General features: G+C 38.2%; 1 protein-coding gene across 1 annotated transcript; it reads right to left on the reverse strand.

The window, feature by feature from the left end:
* Positions 1-9,931: 9,931 nt before the first annotated feature.
* PLRG1 (pleiotropic regulator 1) lies at positions 9,932-22,011 on the reverse strand. The gene is made up of 15 exons (XM_420368.8): positions 21,945-22,011; positions 20,461-20,567; positions 20,103-20,245; positions 19,120-19,173; positions 18,237-18,330; positions 17,795-17,885; positions 17,503-17,604; positions 16,809-16,901; positions 16,295-16,444; positions 16,076-16,177; positions 15,530-15,632; positions 14,726-14,834; positions 13,861-14,000; positions 11,110-11,303; positions 9,932-10,134 (listed from the first exon to the last, which is right to left on the reverse strand). The coding sequence occupies exons 1-15, from the start codon at positions 21,951-21,953 to the stop codon at positions 10,075-10,077; spliced, it is 1,551 nt and encodes a 516-aa protein (XP_420368.2). The 5' UTR covers positions 21,954-22,011; the 3' UTR covers positions 9,932-10,074.
* Positions 22,012-23,169: the final 1,158 nt, after the last annotated feature.

The raw sequence follows: 23,169 nt of genomic DNA on the forward strand, positions 1-23,169 counted from the left end.
GGAAAAAAAAAAAAAAATAGGAGAAAAAAAGTGTAAACAGTTTACTGTCAGTCCGACACAGCCCGGTGACTAATGAGCCAGGGAACTCACAGACCGGCACACCAGGATAGAGGAAAAGGGGGAAGTGTAGGGAGGTAGTAGATGGGTCACCCACTTGATCAGGCACTAGACCAGGCTGCCCAGGGCCCCATCCAACCCAGCCTTGAGCAACTCCAGGGATAGGGCATAATAGTTTATCATATTCTATTTTAGATAGGCTTTACACTAGCTATGGGTTTATTTTCTCTGTCGCCACTTTTTACTCCACTGTATATTTAAACTGAACATAGCTATGCTAACAGAGGATCCCCTCAATTATCTGTTAACCATCTACAGTCTTGTAACACAAAACAGCATGACACTAGCTTCACTCTTCCCTTTGTTTAAGCTCCAAACCATTTCTTACTCACCTCCCTCACAGCATTCTGACCACGAGGAGAAGGGGAGTTTTCATATCAAAGATGTGGAACAGAAAATGTCTCTCCAACTGCCCCTTTTCTTCTCATGTTAGCAGCCCTCCAGGTCACAGGCCAGAACTAACTGCTGCCTGGGCCAGGACAGAACAAGCTGTCTCAGCTTGCTGGAATTGCTCCGGCCAAAACCAGTGTGTTCAATTCAAGACACAAGGTAGCCAAAGCAGGCTGTAGAGCACAGGAAAAGCAAGCTCTCAGGGGATAAACCAGCCCATGATTTCCATGAGTACTGTTTTCCTCATCAGATGGAAGGTACATCTTTGTAGGGAAGATGCTGAATGAACTTTCTGCAGGGGAGAAGATGACCTGGATGGAAAAACAAGATCTGTCTCCAGAAGCATTCATCAGAATCTGCCAGCCAGAAAACAGACAGGTCCCCCATACCCCACCACTACCCCAAAAAGTTTTCCTAGCTATAAATGAGCATTCAGAAATGCAGCCAGAATGGGACTGAAAATCCAACCATGTCTTTGGATTGTAGACTTGGAACAATCTTATGTAGAAATGGCAAGACTTTCTCTTTGTTTTCTCCTCAACACCCATTCAGCATCACCTCAGATCCATTTACACTCACCTTCAGGTATTTTCTTCCCTTTTGTGCTCTTTTCTCAATTAACCTCTGTGCAATGCTCCTGCTGATGGATTATACAAAGGAGTAATACAAAATAAAGTATGTAGTGTTAAAGTAGTAAAGGCTCTCCAACCTGTATCTTTTCCAAGACCCCCTGTATAAGCAACAAAGATTGTTCCCTCTAAGGTAGAGAAGAAAAACCTTTATCTATTCTCTACAGGGATTGCTTTAGTTCATTTATGAATTATCATAATATATACAAACATATTTAAAATACATTGGGTGAAACGTTGGCCTGACTGGTGTCAATGGCAAATCTCCCATTTATAGTAATGGGACAGCATCTCATCCCCTCAGTTCCAAAACAAACCTTTTTCACCTACATTTCTTTGGATATTCAGATTGCCTATTAGGCAGATGCTCTGTATTTGCTCTACAGCTGAAGAGAGACAACCTCTTACTAAAACAACCCTGTCTTCTCTCCCCACCAGAAAACAGACCTGAAATAGCTTCTTCAGAAAGTAATACAAAATTATCAGGGTTTGTACTGCATAATCAGGGTTTGGCCTAATCGAGTGAGCTTTCTGGCTTCCAGCCCTCCTGTTAATAATGTGTAACAGCATGGTTTGGAACCTGTCCTTTGCTTTGCCACCCATACATGCATCCGTGTCCAATTTCAAACACATTAAACCGTGGAACAAGGACTAAACAGTAAAACAGAGCATTAAGAAGAGGGAAACATATTGAAATTCCTCTCAACAAGTGCAATAGTAAACCTAGATCCAAAGCAGCCAGTTGACGCGGGGAGTTTTTGCATCCCTCAGTTCAGGTGGTTGTTTTGTGCTGTTTGATGTCTGTCAATAAGAAAGTACTTAGACTATACCTCAGTCTATGGATTGATATTTGACTATTTTGAGAGACAAGGTGAGGACAGAAAACAAGAAAGTGGTTCAAGCGGGTTATCAGGCTGAAAAAAAATATTAATCTCAGTTTGTCATTTTCTGAACTGGGGAGGAACGTGAAAGAAAACAGCAAGATGTAAATGTTGTCAGAGCATTTTAAAAGGCATGAAATCATCCCATCCCAGCACTCCCAGCTTGTCCTTTTCCGTCAGCCTCATCTAAACAACAATTAACTGATTGCAACTGAATATACTTTGAAAAATGAGACCACTCAGTATGGTGAACAACTCTCCTCTGCTATTACTGTTACTAGAGCAGCTTCAAGGCAGAGCCATATGGAATTTGCTGCAAAGGGCTTATGACCAAAAACATTGGCAGAAAAAAGACATTTTAGAAAGTGCAGCCATGAGGACAATGTAACTGTTTAATTTCCCTGCAGGTGTACGTCAGACTGGATTTATTGACCTGTGAGCTATGAGACAAGGCTTATCTGTTGGCTTCAATCTTTGCAAAGGGGAAGAAAAGGGAAATGGAAGGTTTTGATAGAGGAAGCTTTAAAGCATAACATTTGGAAGGTTTGATCTATGGTCCCACTTCTGTAGTGCATCTATAGGACTCAAAGAGCACATGAAAAAAATCTCTCTTCAGAGTTATTTCTCAATACTCACTCTCTTGTTCACTCTGATTTTTTAAAAATACATGAAAAGAGTGTAAAGAAACTATCTGAGAGGGATATTTAAAACAACAACAACAAAACAAACCCAGAAAGAGACTATTACTTCTAACCGCAATGGTCAAATTGAATGATCTTAATGGTCTTTCCAACCTTAACGATTCTATGATTCTCTCCTTGCTCTTCTCACCTCTCACCCTCTTGTCCTCCAGGTTCCTCCAGTTCAGCTCTCTTCAAGAGGGCACATGGCAGAGCTGTGCTTACAGAGACCACCACTTACTCACAGTTTCTGCGTGCAGCACAAAGCATATGCAAACGTGTCAAATGTGCCGTGAGCAATGCTGGCTCACAGAAGAGGAAGGAGGCAAAGAAAAAGGAACAAAATTAGGGAAAAAAATAGGAAGCAAGAAGAGAAAAGTATCTTTCAACAATTTATCAGTCTACTGAAGGAATGTGTCTTTTTTTTTTTTCATTTAAAATGCAATATTTAAGAATAATGCAAAAGAAACTCAACACATTAACTGAGGCAACTAACGGGAAACAAACGCATGGCTCCAATGAGCCAGATAATTAAAGGTAATTCTTTTTAATTTTTTTCCAAGTGAAGTCTTAGGGACATTGTCTTTGTCCTGTCTTGCTTAATGCCAATTTTGTTCCCCATCTATTGAGCGAGAAAAGTGACCTTACATGAACTGCATGTGAGAACGTGCAGGAAAATCTTTCAACAGGAATCATTAAAAAAAAAAGAAAGAAAGAAGATGAGGTTTCTTAGCAAAATGCATTGTTCATGCTGGAACATTCCTAAATTCTACCACATACGACTTAGGCCCTGTCTACACCAGAGGAATGCACCATATTAAAAAAAATGTACAAGCTGACATGCCTTATAACCAGGGCAGTGTGAGAACAACAGTACCCTGAGGTAGGGATTGTCAGCAGCTGTGTTATTTTAAAAAGTACTGGCTCTTTATGGTTAATTGTAAGGTGCCTCTGTGTATATATAATCAATCATCATTACTTTTGTTTTTCACATATATCTTGCCTCTTTCAGTACTGCTACCAGTTACCAGCATGGCTGTTTCTCTGAGCTGCCTCAGTTCAAACCAGCTGTATACATTTAGAGAACAACACATGCCCATTTACGCCCCAAGTCTTCATTTTCTTCCTCCCTGCCCTCTTCTGTTATCTCTTTGAACAGAAGGACAACACTCAGACTTGCTACTTATGAAAAGTGGATGCAGTTTGTGTTCTGAAAAGCAGAAAAATCCCGTTTCCTAATTATGACCATTGTTGATAGCATCCTCTCCATGATTTTTTTGTTTTGTTTTCATAATAGCAGATGTCACCCTATTGCAAAGCCTTGTATGTCCTGGGATATCCCAAAGGCTGCATTTTGAAGACAGTTTGCAAGTTCTGTCTAATTTTATAACCTGCATTTCCTGCAAGACTAGATCTTTTTACTATAGTATTCATAGCAAATATTTATGGGGTTTAAGAAATTAAGGATAACTGAAAGTAGGGTATGAAAAACTAGAGATATTTCCAACAAGGGAGGACAGCCTCTGAGAGCAATTTCCCACCACAAAACACCACCACCACATGGCTGAGCCATTGCATTGCAGCAAGGTGAACAACCCACAGGACACCACAGTGCTGCTTAGATAATGTGAATCTTTCCAGAACAGCTGAGGACTTTGCAGGTTTCAGAAGGGAGAAGGGCAGGACAAGTCTGGGGGGAAATTTTTTCACAATAAGGGTGGTGAGGCACTGGGACAGGTTGCACAGAGAGGTGATGAATGCCCTGTTATTGGAAACATTCAAAATCAGGCTGGCTAGGGCTCTGAGCAGCATAATCTACTGTAGGTGTCCCTGCTCAATGCAAGGGGTTTGGTCTGGATGGCCTTTAAGGGCCCCTTCCAACTCAAACAATTCTACAGTGATGGAAAAGGGAGGAAGGAAAGGAATTACCAGGTCATAACAGAACAAGCTGGAGATACAGGCCAGAGATAGCTTCCAATTTTGTAGCAATGTTCATCCAATTAGAGTTAATAGTTGCCTAAAAAAAAAAAAAAAAAAAAAAAAAAAAATCAAGAAGAAATTGAGAACGCTCCTTTAAAAAATGCACAGCCATAGACCACGGGGCTGCATTACTCAAAAGCATATGGATGCTCTCCTCAGTGGGTTAAAGTCTGAAACACACTGTGCCATGTTAAGCATGGTTATCCTCTGTTGGTATTGGGAGAAAAGCTGTATCACTGACCTGGCAACTGCATGTACCAACAGCACTATGAAAGTGGAGAACACCAGGAGTGCAGCTCTCATCTCCATTACATAGAATCACTCAGGTTGGAAAAGACCTTTAAGATCATCGAGTCCAACCATGACCTAACCATACTACCCTAACTAACAACCCTCTGCTAAATCATGTCCCTGAGCACCACATCCAAACAGTTTTTAAACACACTCAGGGATGGTGACTCAACCACCTCCCTGGGGGAGCCTATTCCAGTGCTTAACAACCCTTTCTGTAAAGAAGCGCTTTCTAATATCCAACCTAAACTTACCCTGGTGCAATTTGAGGCCATTTCCCCTCATGCTGTCACCTGTCAGCAGCGAGAAGAGAAAGGCCTTCGACAACCCCACTCCCAAACTAACAAAGGGTTTATTCAGGATGGAATACCCTACTCCATAGTTTTAATTAGCAGGAAACATTGTAACTATAATTTCATTTAGCTATCACAGTGTGTTTGGTTCACTAGTTATATTTGTATATCCTGTTATAGGCTAATTTAGAGTGACATGGAATAATAAAACTCATTCAATGGAATTTTCAGTTCCAAAATAGAACAAAGACATTAGCAGAATGGAATGATTGTGGTAGATTTGCATTGCCAAGCTTTCTTAGAAAGAAACATACTCATTACCACGTCGCATGAGAAGAAATGGAATGAGCAGGAAAGAAAATGATATACTTGCAGAATATGAAATTTGACTCCTCTGGCAGCCTTATACAAATTTTTGTATGGAATTTTTCTATTCATACTCTATACTACTACTTCATTGAGAGCTAGATCTCTAGTTGTCAATGCAGAAAGCCTGCTTGTCAAGGGAATTTACTTGGAAATAGTTAAGTCACATTAACATTTGTAGTATCTTCTACTAGAAAAGAAGAAAAAGATGCTGTTTTATGTGGCACAAATGTTTCTGATTGCACTCACTCCACTCTATCGCACGATAGTCTCCCAGCAGCAGAGCATTCTGGCAGCACAAAGCTCTGCAGCTATGAGTTTGCATCGTTCCTTGTCTCCACCACCCGACTGAAAGAAGGAAGCTGATCTTGTGTCATGAAGTATTCCTTACATTCCAACTTACATTCAACTGGAAAAGATAAAGTGAGGCTAATTTTAAAGCTGTTCACACTGCTAAGAAACAAAACAAAACAAAAAACAATAAATAAGTCTGCATCTAGAAACTCCAACATTACCATCTAAAGCAAAGCCCAGAGCTTTATATAGCTTTTAAAATGTGAGTGCTGCTATACAGCAGTGGCTAGGAGACATTCTGAAGAGCAAAGCTTCATGGTTAGCCTAGGCATCACTTCACCAAAAAACATCATTTCCAACATCAAAACTCATGAATGCTTATGCTGATGATCTACAAATTTCTGACATACGATAGACAAACTTACAATACTGAATGACTCCTGACAAGCTTATTTTTCCTTTCCTAAGCACAGGAAAAATGCAAGTAGGAGAGCATTCATAGAGGCAATTAGATTGTAATAGCCCTGCAGAATTCATTTATGAAAGCTTACTGATAAGAGTAATGAGAAATGCAGAGTCCCCCCTGTACATCACAATTCTTAGAAAGATCATCTTCAAAAAGGAGATGGCTTCTCTGTGCCTTCAAGCAGCCTTCAAACTCACTGCAGTCAAAGCCTTGTTTGCTCTCAAAGGAACAAAGCAATTTACTAACTATATATTCTCCTTAAGGAACATTTTTCATAGAAAGTAATCTTCACACTACAGTTTCAAATCCTGCTAATAGTGTTACATTTTGTAAAACAAAACTGACCCCTTTGACTGATTGGAATTATTAGCACAAGCGGGAAAGAAGGACACGTGATCATATTATACTGAAGGCTTTATTGATGGCTAAAATGCTGCCACTTTTATCAGGCGGACACTTTAATATAATTAATTTAATTTTATCTGACAGGACCAACAAAATGCCTGTTAAAGATTTACTTCTGTAAGCCTTTACGTTGCCAAATACATACTATTCTGCACAACTTCTGGGCTCCAGCAAATGACAGCACTCTAGCTGCTGAGTTTACATTATATGCCTTATTACAGAGCAAAGAATGACCTGAGAATTTATCACTTTTACTGGTTACACATTTTTAAAAATTGTTACATTGAAAAAAACCCATTTTCTTACTTCTCTGCAATTATGTACAGTATAAAACAAAACCAGAGGTCTGTGTTAGAAATGTTTATGATTTGATCATATTCAGGAGACATCAGATTTCATGAAATGTGCTGATTTTCTGAGATGAGGCTCCAATTCAAAATTACTTTAACTGACATTGCAGCATGGCACTTACCATAAGCACGAAAAATACATTCCAAGGATCACATTTAGCTTTACCTTATGACTACGTGGGCAAATCTAATCTCACTGTGCATCCTACACAATCAGATTTGTGTGCATCAGCTCACCATCTCGGCTTACTTTGCACTACAGAAGCACTTAAATGACCTTTATTTTTTTAAATGAATCTTGATGTCTCAGATAGTATTTACAGAAGTATACGACATTACTCACATTAGTGGAAGAAAAAACAGGTGGAAAGGAGAGGAACATGCAAATCAAATGGTAAAGAATATACTGAGAAAAAAACAAGTCACACTGAGAACTGAAACATCATATTACAGAGCCAAAAGGGAAAGATACAGTTCAAAACAGTGGTGACACAACCTTTCACTTCCAAACCACATCTTTACCAACAGCACTACGGAGAACATCGTGGCAATTACTGCTCCTGTGCTAGTGGATTCCTTTAAGGAAAAAGAACAGGTTCTGCAGAGGAGTTTTCTTCTCTTTTTTAAGTGACAAACAGTGGAAAAAATGATAGCAGTAAAGATGTGCAAGAACAAAGCAAAAATCTCTAATTTCCCATCTCCCAAATTATCAAAACAGACACTTCTGCTAAAAACAGATAACAACAAAAAAATACCCTTTTCCAAGTTATTCCTCTCCACACTGTTTTCCTATAAAAAATTAACTACAAGCAAGAAAAGTCTATTTAACACCAAAATCCTTCACGGATTTCTGGAACAAAGCATTAGCAACAGGTACAAAACAACTATAGGCCATAATCTACATTTTCCCCTATTAAATTAATTAAAATGAAAACAGATGCAATATGATATTAAAAAAAAGTGTCATACTAGCAACCAAATAAAAGGTGTCTGATTCAACCTGTAAATATCCTCTATTATCATTCACTTTTTTATGAAGAATAACCAGTGTATTTTATTCCATGCTCTAGGACAGCAAGAAAACTAACAGTGCATGAGCCAGAAACTGCGGGCCAGGCAGATACCCAAAGAGAAGCAGGTCAAAGAGGGACTGCACACATTACTGTAGTTCACTCTCTCCTCTCCATCTCCCCTTGAAACATCACTTTCCTATTTTTCATAATTCCAAGAACACCATCATTCCTATCCTTTCCTATTTTGTTCTCAAGTGTAGCAATCTGAAGAACAAAGTTTACTAGGTGATGAAGAACAATACTGACACCAAAGAGACGGTGTAGCAAAGAGCGTTACATGGTTACTGCTAGTTGCATGACTGTAAACACAATGACATATTGGCCCCTTCAGGAGAATTTGTAAACTTTCAAGGTTTCATGGAATCATAGAATCACAGAATCACTAAGGTTGGAAAACACCCTCAGGATCACCCAGTCCAACCATCCACCCATCACCAATACTTTTCAGTAAACCATGTCCCACAGCACAACGTCCAAATGTTCCTTGAACACCACCAGGGTCGGTGACTCCACCACCTCTCTGGGCAGCCCATTCCAGTGCCTGACCACCCTTTCAGAGAAGTAGTATTTCCTAACGTCCAGCCTGAACCTTTCCTGGCACAGCTTGAAGTCATTCCCTCTAGTCCTGTCACTAGTCACACGAGAAGAGGCTGACCCCCAGCTCACTACAACTTCCCTTCAGGTAGTTACAGAGAGCAATAAGGTCTCCCCTGAGCCTCCTCTTCTCCGGACTGAATAATCCCAGGTCCTTCAGCCACTCCTCATAGGGCCTGTGCTCCAGATCCCTTAGCAGCTTTGCTGCCCTTCTCTGAACATGCTCCAGGGCCTCGATCTCTTTCTTGCAGTGAGGGGCCCAATACTGGACCCAATACTTGAGGTGAGGCCTCACCAGTGCTGAGTACAGGGGGATATTTGTACATACATACATGCATGCATATACATGCTTTAAACCCTTTGTAAGATCACAGGGAGACAAAAATAAATAAAATTAAAGGCTGGAATCACTTAAGAGCTTTTTTTCAGACCTCAGTTTTAGAAGTTCCCTGCAACTCAGTTTTAGAAGTTCCCTGTAACTGAATGTCACAAATACTTTGGATAACTGAAAAAAGCAAGACATGATTTACAAAGTCAACTGGTCCTAGCCCAGTGCTAACTAAGCAATATAATTTGACAGTGGCTCTCATTATATCAGGTCATATGCAAAATGAAATATACAAAATGAAATAAGCGAAGATACGAAGTTGCATATGAAAGCTGTCCTAGGGAAAGAAACACTCGGAAAATCAATTTCATTCAATAACTCAGCCACTGGGGATTGCCCATATGGTGTTTTCCAAGGAAACTACATTATTATTGTATTATCCCATTTCTTTATTGGTTAATCTATTATTCTGTAATTTAGCATATATATTGTTCCATTACAGTATTTACTAAGCACATACACAGTAAACAAGATTGCTCTAAAATCTATAAGTGTCACTCAAGAAGCTTCCTGTAGATGGACTCGAGTAAATTCAGTTACTCCTGGAGCAAAGCAAGGGTCTTTCAGAAAACCCAGCTCACCAATATCTTTTCAGATGCACACTCAGTAGATGCATATAAAAAGTAACCACCTGCACATTTATCCTCTTCATGAATTATACATGCTCCAGAAAGAGAAGGTTGACAGCTGCAACCTGTTTGCTGGGATCACACAACCAAAAAAAAAGACAAAAAGAAAGAAATAAAATTTATTAGAAAACACACTGAAAAAGCAAAGACTTGCTGACTTTCTGCTCTTCTGTTGTAGGCAGACCATAATGTGACCGAAAGCTCTCAAAAAAGCCAGAAAATAATTACAGCACAAGTATGTTGCTGCATTAAAATCGCTTCCTCTTGATAATTTCTGGTTTCCAGCTGATAGGATGAGTTTCTTCAGTCTAAAAGGGAAGAACAGAAGTTCCATAAGGATTTTTTTTTCTTTTAACTTGAGAATAATCTGTAATTAGGGTTTAGTCTAAAATATTACATAGGATATATGCTCTATGTTATACACAGCATTACAGTTGCCTAATTCATTTAGCCAAATTAAATTACAGTATCATTCCTGCCTGAAAGACACAACAGAACTTGTTCCTGCCTTTTTTTTTTTTTTTTTTTTTTTTCTTTTTTTGGGGGCAAAAAATTGCCAGTAGCAGTTCAGAAAAAACTCTGTAGTGATCAAAGCACAGGAGCAGGAATTTCAAAGTCAGTCCTTCCACTGACATACACAAGTTGTGGCAAATGTCACAGTGCCTACAGTTTGCCCAATAGCAAAATGAATTGCTCAAAGTATAATTCAGTGCAGCAATCCCAAAATTGAAAAAAAAGCTTTAATAAACAGAAAAAAATCTTTTCACTGTATACTTCAGTAAATTATTTGTACTCTGATAACCTACAGTCTATTCTCTTCCATGTTGGTAAATGGACTCAGACTTGAAAACATCAGTTTGAAGATATTCCACTTACTCTAAATGCTAGAAATCTGTTTTGGACAATTTTTAACCCATATCATATACAGAAATAGAATATATAAAATGTAATCTTCTTGCTAATTCATGTTGTAATGATTACAATTTAAAAATCCCTTAGCGTTTTCAAAACACAAAATACAAATTTTGGGTAGATTTATCCAAATTTTATCATAAATGACTTGTGTAGAAGAGCTGAAGGACATGCAACTTATCTGCTCTATAGCAGCCGATAAGAAATTAGGAGGAAGCTGCTGTCCTCTTTAGATTTATGGATACACATTCTTTTCAAATATTAACAGAACAGATTCAACAAGGGTGTATACATTTCTTGTTGATGTGCCTGAAATTTATTTGAAATCTGTTGATTTCATAGAAATATATAAAAGAGACACTTTGGCATACCGCAGTATCATCTTCTTTATATACTTTTATGGTTTTATCAGCTTCAGCAGTTAGCAATCTGCTTTCAGACTGGTCAAAAACACAAGCAAATATTCCTGATTCACTGTCCAAAGAGCCTGGTTGTACAGCTGCATGTACTCTCTGGAAATTGTATCCAGTTCTCCAGTCCCAAAGATGCATAGTACCATTATCAGCTAAAAATAAACCAAAGGAAACACAATTAGTATTTCACCCAGTTAATTTCTACCATTTTTCTAAAAACAGTCTTGTGATCAAGTTTCCACAGACACTTCTCATAACATTTGTTTTATAGTCCCTTCACCAATTTCACTGCTCTTTTTTGCACACGTCTGACCAACTCAATACCATTCTTGTAGTGAAGAGCTCTATGAGCCCAAAACTGGAAGCAACATTCAAAGTACAACACAGAACTGTCTGAGTTGGAAGTAGACAAGCTCCCCTGCAAAGAACAGGGACACCTACAGCTAGATCAGATTGCTCAGTGCCCCATCTAGCCTTGAATTGAAAGGGCATCCACCATACCTTTGGCAAACTGTTCCAGTGCCTCGCCATTCATATTGTAATGATTTTCTTCCTTATATCCTATCTAAAGCTCCCCCCTTTGAGTTCGAAACCATTTCTTCTTGTCCTACCACAGCAAAACCAGCTGAAGAGTCTGTCCCTTCTTATAGCTCCCCTTAAGATACTGGAAGGCCACTCTCAGGTCTTCTCGAAGCCTTCTCTTCTCTAGGCTGAACAGCCCCAGCTCACTCAGCCTGTCCTCTCTGGAGAGGTGTTCCATCCTTTGGATCATTTTTGTGGTCCTCTTCTGGATGTGCTCCAACAGATTCACATCTCTCCTATACTAAGGACTTTACGTATGCATGCAGTACTCCAGGTGAGATCTCACCAGTGCAGAGCAGAGGGGCAGGATTACCTCCCGGGACCTGCTGGCCATGCTTCTTTGGATGCAGCCCAGGACACAGTTGGCTTTCTGGACTGCAAGGGCATGTAACATTATATAAGGTTTCCTCTTTACTTAGCTAAGAAGGAAAACTTAGCTAAGAAGGAAAACTGATCTTGTTTAAGTAGACTGGTAAAGCTTCCTCAGAATCTCATCCCATTTTGAATCAAATAACCCACAAGGCAGTACACTGCTTTGGAAGCAAAGAAAGGACTGGTATTCTGAACATGATGTTCTCTGTTCAATAGCTCCATTAAAATTGAGGTATCATGTCACCAAGGAAATTACAGATGTTAAGGAACCTGTTAATGAGACATACACCTAACAGTTGTTTTATTTCAAATACCAGTCTGAACCACTGTTGCTCTAACAGCCAGTGGCATCAGGATATTCATAGCAATCTGAAATCTGTATTTGGAAGGATGCTCTCAAAGCATTTTCTTCAATTAAAAAAAAATTTTACCCCAACAGCATTATTTAGCCAAACCAAATCTACTAAAACTTTCATTTCTCCACAGTTGCCAGCTAGACAAGAAATGTGTATATTTCAAGAGGGCATTTCAAGGTAAGACACTTTAAGGTAACCTCAACTTATTTTAAGTCAGCCCAAACTTCTTTAAGGTTGCTGTAAATAGCATGGAGGTGTAGAAGTGGATGAGACTTATATTCAAATTTTAATTTTTATGAAGTTCACAGAAAATCACTAAAATAACAGTTTTTGTTTGTTTGTTTAGTGTGAAGAAGTAACAGATTTTTTGAAAGCCTCAGCAGTACTAACAAAAAAGTCTGCAAGGACCTTTTAGAAATGCCTTCAAAATAATACAGAACTAAATAGGAGATCAGTCCAGTATTTGGTAGAGTTTGTGCTCTCACTGTGAATGCACTAGTTGTCAAAGAGATCTCTGACAGAATTTTAAAACCAAAGGTCCCCTTCACACGCAGTTAAAAAAATAGTCGTAGTAGGCTGACAAAATAATTAGCTACCTTCCACAACTCCTGCTTGATGCATTTCCATTTCATTCCCCAAATCTAGACTACATGACACACTGTATCAAATGGGGTCAAATCCAGTTTGAAATAATGATCTATAACTGAGCTGTTCTAAGAACTGTTGCTTTTCTTAAGAATCTGCTTCTGAGAAACCCCATAAAACCAGTCTTAAACTGAACTTTCTATTATGTCATAAAGTGAATTGTGTCTTGCTTACAACTAACCAAAAGATCAGACAGACAAAACCAAGAGGTAAAAGCTCAGACCCTGCTAGTAATTTGGAGCAAAATAGTATCAACTCCTAATTTACTTTGATATACATTTAGGAAACTTTAAAACAACAGAACAAATGTAAGCATACAACTCAAGGATGAGTTCAGATTTAAATAGCACAGCAAGCTTTCTATATGCTCTGTCCATTCTCAATGCATCAACGTGTCACTAACAGAGCAGCCAATATGACAGATGTGTCCTAGTCAGCTTCCAATTTCCAGTCTTCTCCTGAGGAGATATTAAACAATTCAAACTCATGAAATCACATAGAATGGACATTGTAGCAACTGGGAAGAAATATCTTCCTTACTGGAGATTTCAGATTGCTTTCAAATACATTTTTGGGCATGCAGCACCAAAAAATATAAGGTATTCTACTTCCTTGAAAATGAAGATGTAGGCTATAGCAGGTTCATAAACCCAAGAGAGCTAAGGGAACATCCTGACCCTAAGGACTTTCAGTCATATATATGATGTACATCATGTGAGGAGTGAGTGGGAAGGGATATGCACTTCTCATTTACCTCCTGAGACCAAAACTCCATCTGAATTTACAGTCAGTGTGTTGATAATAGCATTGTGACCAGACAGGTTCTGAATGAAGTTTCCATCTGGGAATTTCCACTGTTTAATGTTATCTGGAGAACCAGACGCAAACGTATAACTGAAAGAAAATAATCACAGTATATTGAAGATACATAAGGGGGTATAAAAGATTTCTTTGGACAGCATGAAAACTAATATTTTCATTTGTTGTTATTCTGAGAAATTCAGTAGAAGGGCATCATCAGCAAAGGTATCAGAGGGGAAAAGGGGAAAAAATGTTTTGGTTTCCAAAACCACACAAGCAAGGACAAAGCAATGCAAAAAAAGTGAATTCTGTGCAAATTTGTTTTCTCCATTGTCTTAATGGCAATTCATCTGAAGAAACTTGGGATGCATCAGAACAGTCATTTTAACCTAGAGCATTGCAAACGACAGCTGCTTCAAAGATTAAAAACCCACAAGAAGTTTTTTGTTTTGTTTTTTTTAAGGCTACTTAGATTGAAACATCCTGAGCAATGAAACACGTTACAAAAAAAAATCACTTTGTATTAATCACTGCCTCCATTAGCAATATTCACAGCTGTGAAATTTTACAGAAAAATTTTGTGGACTGCAATATATTCTGGGTATGAGAACCAATTCCCGGGAAGCCCACAGCAGTAAAGGTGCTACAGAAATAGCTTACTGATATTTTTTAAGCATTATGTTTTCTGTTTTTTTTTATTTGTTTGCTTTTGTTTTTTTCCTCTAGTTTTTATGCCCTGCTACTCCTAATTAGGGCTCACATAGGCTTTCCAGCACCACACCACGAATTATGAGGGTAAAAGAATGAGGAAAACTTACTGTCTTGGATGTAGTATTACTGCTCTTACAGATTTCTTATGGTTTGTTAAAGTAACACGAGTTTTTCCCGCCACTAAATCCCAAAGCCGTATGGTAGTATCATGACTGCCTGCAATGAAATTTAAAAAAAAAACACTACTTATTCTATCCTTATGATTGTTTTCATAAAACACACAAAACTTCATATGTGAAAAACATAAGGTTATTGATATCTCTGTTAGGAAACTATGGCTTTAATTCCATTTCAGAAGAGAAACATACTGGGTTGTAATAATTTTTTATGCAGCTTGAAATTCAAAGAGAAGTATGTAGTTCAGCAGGGCATTATTTTCACAGTCAGATAACCTACTGCCCTTTTCTCCCCTCCAGAGAAAATTGGGGCAGAGCAGGCCCTGGATGCCAGCTCATCCAAACACAGTCCTGATTTTTTTGAAATGCCCTAGTGGACAGAGCTCAGGGCAAGGAATTTACCTTCCATCCTTCCAGTATCTGAGAAATCCCCTACTTATGGATCCCTGCTGCTGCAGCTCCAATTTTGACATAATGGAAAAGATGCACTTTTTATTAACTATGGCATGGGAAATGCAGAAAGACATTCAAACAATACACAGCTATATTTCCTTATGTCATGCTGTTAATGGTATAATTAACCATTGCATAACCCATTTTCAAAAGAAAGCTAATGAGAAATGAATTTAATAAGTTAACAAAGAGAAAAGGCTTGAACCTCACAGAAATACATGACAAATACAGCTAAGGTTGGGTTTATTACTTATGATATTTGCAAAATCATGTGGACTCTACCTGTAACAACTTGTGGTTCTGCAGCTTGGCACTTCACTGTTGCTACAGCATTTGTGTGTCCTGAGAGCGTGTGCACACTGGCTTTTGTCCTCACATCCCAAATCTATGAAATTACAGTAAAAAAAAAAAAAGCAAATAGGCCAAGAAGGGTGCATATTTTATGAATTTTAGACACTGTAATTGATACGTTAATTCCTTACTATATGTTTAGGTATTTAAATTGTTTTGTCCACCAAGCAGTTCATCACAAGATGAACTGCACCAGTGGGTAAATTTCAAGAGGAGCAGGGAGCCTACCTTTAAATCTCGAGATACGCACAGAAATCACAGGGAGTAATTCTGTATATTTAGGGAGTTTATCTAGTAAATTAAGGAATAATTTGGAGTACAATTTTTGGGGTACAATTGAAGGCTTAGTTTTGTAATCTACAAAGGAAGACAAAGTTAACATGAACTGTCATGTTTTCATTTTAATATGTATTCTTAACTCCCATTAACTAGTCCCTTCTACAAATGGAAGATATTAAAACACAAAGTTATACTTACTCGAGCTGTTGAATCTCTGCTACATGTTACCAGGACATCTATTGTTGGGTGCAAGTCTAAACCATAGACAGCACTTAAATGACCATGGTAGTGTCTGATAACCTAAATGAATAAAAAAAATACATGTTTTAACCAAAACACTTAAAAGAATATTTCAGATGCTTTTATTTTTATATTTGCCACTACCCATTAATTCCAATTTAAGAAACTACAGATTACCTTATTGTATTCAAGATCCCAGCATTTCACTTGTTTGTCTTCTCCACAGGAAAAGAGGTATGGACTTCTTGCACTTACTATCACACCTCGTACAGTACTAATGTGTCCCGTCAAAGATAATTTCAACTTGCCACTAGCAAGGTCCCAAATCTGCACCAAAATAAGTATTTTGAGGTAGACAATTAAAAGCAACAGAGCAATAGTGTGGGCAAATAGCCCAGATAAGATGCAGTAAGATCAGTTAACATTAAAAATTATAGTAACTGAAAAATTTGCTCTCCAGCTACTAACATACAACAAATGAAATCTCAAGTATTAGTAATACTCCACAAATTCTGTTCCATTTGTGACTATAAAGTAAAAGAAAAATATTTTGCAGCTCTGTACACAGCATTCTGCGTATACCAACTGAGACACTTTTTCCAAGGTGAAATTTTTAAAGACCAAGAAGGAAAATAAACAAACAAAAAACCTCCAAAGCTTCATTTGCCAGTAACTTCATTCAATCTCTTACCTTAATGGTTCTGTCAGCTGAGCCAGTAACAAACCACTGATTTCCTGGTTCTACCGCAATACATCTCACCCAGCCCAAGTGACCACTGATAACCTTTGGAAAAAAAAAAAAAGTTCCTAAATCTGAAATAACACCCATATATTGCTCAATACAGCTTCCATTCTGCAACACTGGAATTTGTTAGGATTATCTAAGAAACACATGTTCTGCATCAAAAAAAATAAAAAATAAAAATCAAACTAGATCTGAACAGAACATTATTTTTATTTCTACTTTGGTTAAATGATAAGACTACCGGAAATTTACATGCTCTACACCACACTTGGAAAACTTGCTATAGGGAAAGTCTCTGCTCCTATAAAGAAATTTCTACAACCATAACATGATGCTTCAACACATGCAGTTTAGCAGACTGCACTGAAGGGTAATTTGTCTTAATTCCTATATAGAGCATGTTCTAACACTGCTATATGCAGAATCAACACATATTCCTTTGAGTTTAAGCGTCTTTCAGAAGAACTGCTTTTAACAATTAGTTTTGTGTTTATCTAATACAACTGCATTCTGAAAATTTTTCTGAAGATCTGTTTATATATAGTATTATATTTAGATGAACAATGCTAAAACAAAACCCTAATAGAACTTAATTCATAGACTTTCACATCTGTGCTCATGTCGTAAGTTTGCAACTTACTCTGTATAGTTTCCAAGGTGGATGCCACTGAGGCTTGGGCATGGTTGGAGCCTTCTTTGGTACTAATGCAGAATTTTTGTTTCCGCCAGGTTCCATCATAGCCTGTAAATTAAAAAGAATATTACACCTATCTGTATTTCATAACTTACCTCTTCACGTAAAATTTAAAACCTTCTTGCCCTGACATCTCAACACCAGTGAAGTTTAGGTAGCAAGGAGATCTCCACACGATACAGAAATGAAACCAAAATGCACAGGCCAATATTCCACATTAGACATACAACAAACTCACCATAGACATCCCAGGAGGCTGTGAACGCTCAGATATCCCAGCATGTCTGTAAATCTCACCCACACCAGCAGCTGTCCGATTTGCATCCAACCTAGTTTGAATGAAAACAGTCAACTGACTGAAATCAACTCTGTATTTTAAAAAGTGATAAGATATCACAAAGCACTGTCAAACTGAGTCTTGAACATCTCCAAGTACGGAGACTGCACAATTGCTATGGGCAGCCTGTTCCAGTCTCTGATCAACTCAATATACAAAAAGTACCCACAAACCAAGCCCCTCTTTTTATCTTCTATCTAATCTAAATTGGTTGGTTGGCAGGGATGCCAACCACTAGGATCAGGTTTTCAGGTATTTTATAAAGCTGAATATTGAAGGTACTTTGTTTTGCCTTGTAATTCTTGTAGATTACACAAACATTAATGAAGTAACACAGCAGTACCTGGACTGAGAAGCAGGAAGTGATACAGCTAAGGACTGAGTTGCAGATTCACTAGGTATCCTTTGGATTTTAGTGTCTGCTGTCAGAGCCACACCTTAAAAACAACACACCAAAAGCAAAGACAACCGTTAAAATGAAAATTCAGGAAAATGCATTATGTAACACATTTACTCACACACACACACCTGTGCACAAGGACGTATTATGCACTTGTAATATTAAACATCATCATTCAGTGCTATTTTTCCACAGGGCAGTCAAATCTACAGTAATTTTTATTTTGATCCAAATCCATTCCAACACGATTCTACTACCCACAGAGGCACACAATTTCTAAAATAGAAAATAGTATGATTCCGTCATCAGAAATGAAACAATCTCATCTAGTAGTAGTTATGCTTTTCATCCAGCCTAAACCATTGTGAACTCCAAACACCACAGAAACAATATTTTGACAAGTATCCGCTGTCTTGTCTTTTCAGCATTATTTATTACTATACAGCCTCTATGTAACTGAAGATATCCAGGGGCAGTGCAGGACTACGAAAGATTTATTCCTAATGAAGAGAGAATTTCAGACTAAAGCTTGTAATCTCTATTCTCATCCTAAGGAGAGTAGACTAATTTAGGAAAAACAAACAAACACACAAAAAAACTTCAACCAAATACCCCAAAACAAAAACCCCTTTTCAAAGTATAACTTTGGTGTAGACTGGTGAGTTTATTCCACTTCCAGTTCTCTATTTCTTTCCCTAGCCAATGTTCTGGCAGTTAACAACAAAGATAATATCTGTGTCAGATGCCAATGCTAAAACAAGAAACAACAACAACAAATCTCAGTTTAACCCTGACATATCTGATTCAAACACAGAATTTTATTTACCAGGACCAGGTGGGTATGGATGTGTGCCAGTTATCACATACTCCAGTTCTTCTCCTAAAGATCAACAAAATAATGCATTCAAACAAATTGTGTACAACAGAGTAGGTGATGCAAAGCAGTAGAAACCAGCAATCACTTCTAATGTACTACAGTTACAAACCTCTTATTTACATTGATTTTGTTTTGGTTATCTCAGATTTCTAGAACTCAATCTTTTAAAAACAGTAGCAGCATTTGTTACCAAAAGGAACAATCTCTCTCCCATGAGAAAGATGTTCATGCTGTCAAAGATGCCTTCTGAAGTAGATATTATGGAAAGAGTCAACTACACTAGTATGATTGTCTGACACGAGCCACTCAAGGACAATAAATTGTACCTGATATTAAAAAAGAAAAATGCAAGCACAACTTTGTTTCCTTAAAATATTTTTCAGTCTCTCAATGTTTTTCAGTCACAGAATGTTTTCAAACAGAAGTGTTTTGTAAGATAAATCCTCAACTGAAATAAAAAGTCATTTGACATTCTTTAGAAGTTCCTATACAGATTAGCCCAATGTATTCTTATTTTATATGTAACCAAACCAGAGTGTTTTTCAACTAAAGATTTTTCTGTCTTAATGCTTGCTCAGCTACAGTTACTCTGAACAAATTATATGAAACAAACAAAAATAAACAACAAAATGACATCACCTCAACCATTATCAGCTTTCCAATACTGAAATACAGCACACACTAGTATTACCTTAAAAATTGCTTGTTTTATTAATGAGTTAAGTCTCCTACTATTTCCTTGTGGAAACAAACATTCTCCTTGTTCTGAATCACTTAACTCTTGTGACTCCAGCAAGGAAAATACCAAAGAATGAAAAACAGGCATTTTTATTTCCGTCTACAACCAACAGGTTAACAATGCAGTCTTCAGACAGAAGACTAGTGAGACTATGACAAAACAAAGAACAAACACACTACTAGGAATAACGAACCTTCATTTCCAGAATACTGTTTATGTCCATACGGATCCCCAGTGGCTGGGCCTCCTTTCTCTCTCATGTTTTCTTTAAGAGTAGGCATGTGCAACACTGACCCATACTCAGTACGCAGCTTGACTGCCATCTTTACTTTGTGGCTGTTGGAAGAACAGAACATAATCCTGATTAAACCCTGATTTTTGAAATGCTATTAGGTTTTGAAATATTTTAATAACTGTAAATATTTAATCCAGCTAACATTACAATCTTTGTGCTTTTTTAATTCCCTAAACTGCTAATTGAAATAAACAATTGAACTTCCTACTTGGAAAGAGCAATCACTAACAAAATAAAACTCAGCCACAGTACTCACCTTTCATCATCTAATGGTACAGGTTTGGCATTATCAGCTACAAACATATCATGAGTTCTCTTCAAAGATCTGAACACAAGTGTGTGCACAGAGTGTTTTTGGACTTCCTAAAATAAAGGAAAGCATATTTAAATGAATTTAGCCATACTTAAATGAAAAACTGAAATCTGAAAGATAAATTGAGTAGCCATTTCAGACTTATATATGATATAACACTATTTACATCGAAGAAAACACTGCTCCTCTTAGCAACTAAAAATGTAAGTATATCTGTTAGCTGTTTCAATTCAATGTCTACTCAAAATAAAATCCACTTTCTCAGAAACGACAAGCCAGAAACTTTTTGCACTACTATCTATACAATACATGAATGCATTTCTCTTCCATGTTTTCTAGATGTTTTTATACATAAACAATAAAGTAACTGATTCTGAAAATGCTCCTTTACTGCATAAAAATAATAAATGCATCTCCATAAAAATGAACAAAGGCAATCATCAGTTTCTGCACAGTGTCACTCTATGTAAGCACTGTGCAGTTTACTGCGAGAAGTAATCTTGGGATCAAATAAGACAAAGCTTCTTATCCTTTTAAAATTATCCTTGTTACTAAAAAGCAAATCATAATTTATGTACATTAAAGTAAAAAAAATAATAATCTAATCAGAGTACACAAAACTGAAACTCTTTGTTCAGTATACAAAACTGAAACTCTTTGTCCTTGTTCTGCACGTCACAAATAGCAGCAACAGACTGGAAGCCGTCTTAACCATGTTAAGAACTTCTGGCTCTAGATATCAGTCAGCTGCCCAGCCTCCATGCTCCATTACATTGGGGTTTCCTGCACTAAACTCTGCTTTCCTGCTCTGGATGCTGTTTGCCTACTCATCGACCCATTCTGCCACACTTTATATTCCCCTAACTCAGTAGGACCTACACAAAGCTTTTTGCTCAGGAAGGTCCTGCAAACTCTAGATATCAAATAAAGAAAAGAACATCTGTAATAGGGCTAGGAAGCTAGGAATTCCATTTAACTGAAAAAAGAAACAGGAATTACAGTAGCAAATGACTGCTTATTATCATAAGAGAAGCAGTAGGTAACACAGTACCTCCACAATAGGAGGTAAATATCTACAGATATTTTTGGACAGTGATGACACTCTATAAAAAAAAAAAAAAATGTTACATACGGCAGCTGCTTGGCATCTTATGTGCTCCTACCAACAACATTTCAGTAACAGAACAACAGAACTGCTGCCTGTCGCCTGCCGCAGGCCCTTAGAGCCCACGACCCCGCACCGCTGCCGGGAGATCAGCGAGAAGGCCCCGCCGGCCTCCTGCGAGCAGCCCTCCATCGCCGGAGCGGCTTAGCCAGGCAGAGGCACGGCCGCGGACCACCCCGGCAACGACGTGGTGTGAGGAACCCTCAGGCGCCTGTGCACGGCTTCACTTCCTCTCACTTCGCGAACCCTCACCCATCCTCACCTCCACCATGGCGCCGTCACTCCCAGCTCCCCACCGACAGCTATGGGGACACTTCCGGCGCCTGCCCCATACGCACCGGAAGTGACACGCGGCGGGGGCGCCGGGCTGCACGCCCGGAGGCGCTGTGGACGTTCGAGCAACGCGGGCGCCGCGTGGGCTGCAGTTAGAGCCTTGCAACGCCAGAGTGCGGCATTGCGCTTGTTTAGGGATCCCGGATGCACGGTGAGTAGGGTACGAGCAGGGAGTTCGTCCGCCGACGTCACGTGCTTGTGTGTTTGGTTTTTGTTTTTTTTTTTTAACGTACGGCCTTGGCACTTTGCATTCTGTCGTTTGCTGAAATGAATCAGGCTGATTTTTAATGCATCTTTAAAGGAACACCTACTTGCAATAGAGACCTTTGTAGCAATCCAAGAAAAAAAAAATCTGTATTTTGTAAGAAAACTTCAGTTATGTATGCTATTTATTACTGCATCATTAGATTTTACAAAGCCCTGTAGTTACTCTCTTTTTTGATAAGAAAGGATTCCCCTCAGAAATTTATTAGAGATAGAATCATATCCCTTGACGTCCTTGCAGTGCTTTAGAAAATCAAAGGTCAAATTTATCTGTGTTGCACATATACATATATGTATTATTTCATCTCCTAGCAGGTTAATTCCAAGGAGAAATCATGAACCCATGCCAACAATATTCACTAAAATATTCATTTTCTTCTTTTTCAAATTGAATGCATCTACTTGATGTATTCTTGCATGTCAGCTCTAGCTTTAATTCCAGGAAGAACAAGCTGTGTCATTTTTCACATTAATGGAAAGATGAATGGCATATTGCATACATTTCAGTGTAGTTTTAATGACCAAAGTAGTTCCCCCCCCCCCCCCCCCCAATGGTTACAAATTTGCTTACTCCCAGAATATGAAGATAATGTTAATTCTCATTTACAAAAAACCTTTGAAATAATTTGTTACCAGTAAAAGGGAAGGAAAGAGGACGCCTGAGATAAACATCTAATTCTTGAGTAACCCTGTCACATTATGACATGTACAATGCCAGTAGCTTTAAAGGACATTTCTAAATCAACTGCTAACAATTGGATTCCTTTCAAAATTACATTTACTGTCACGGCTTATCAGCGGCCCAAGAAGGCTCTATTCCCCCTCACCAAAACTACCTCTGGGACATGTTCAGCCTGAAGGAGCCAACATACAAGGATGGGGTTTGTGTA

The sequence above is a fragment of the Gallus gallus genome, chromosome 4 (assembly GCF_016699485.2).
Source record: "Gallus gallus isolate bGalGal1 chromosome 4, bGalGal1.mat.broiler.GRCg7b, whole genome shotgun sequence".
NCBI lineage: Eukaryota > Metazoa > Chordata > Aves > Galliformes > Phasianidae > Gallus > Gallus gallus.

What these genes read in the sequence shown, in the direction of transcription:
- PLRG1 (XM_420368.8), bottom strand. An exon ending in CTTCCTGCTTCTCAGTCCAG is followed by an intron (nt 17,886 to 18,236) that starts GTACTGCTGTGT and finishes CATTCAAACTAG; the next exon opens with GTTGGATGCAAATCGGACAG. An exon ending in CAGCTGACAGAACCATTAAG is followed by an intron (nt 16,445 to 16,808) that starts GTAAGAGATTGA and finishes ATTTTGGTGCAG; the next exon opens with ATTTGGGACCTTGCTAGTGG.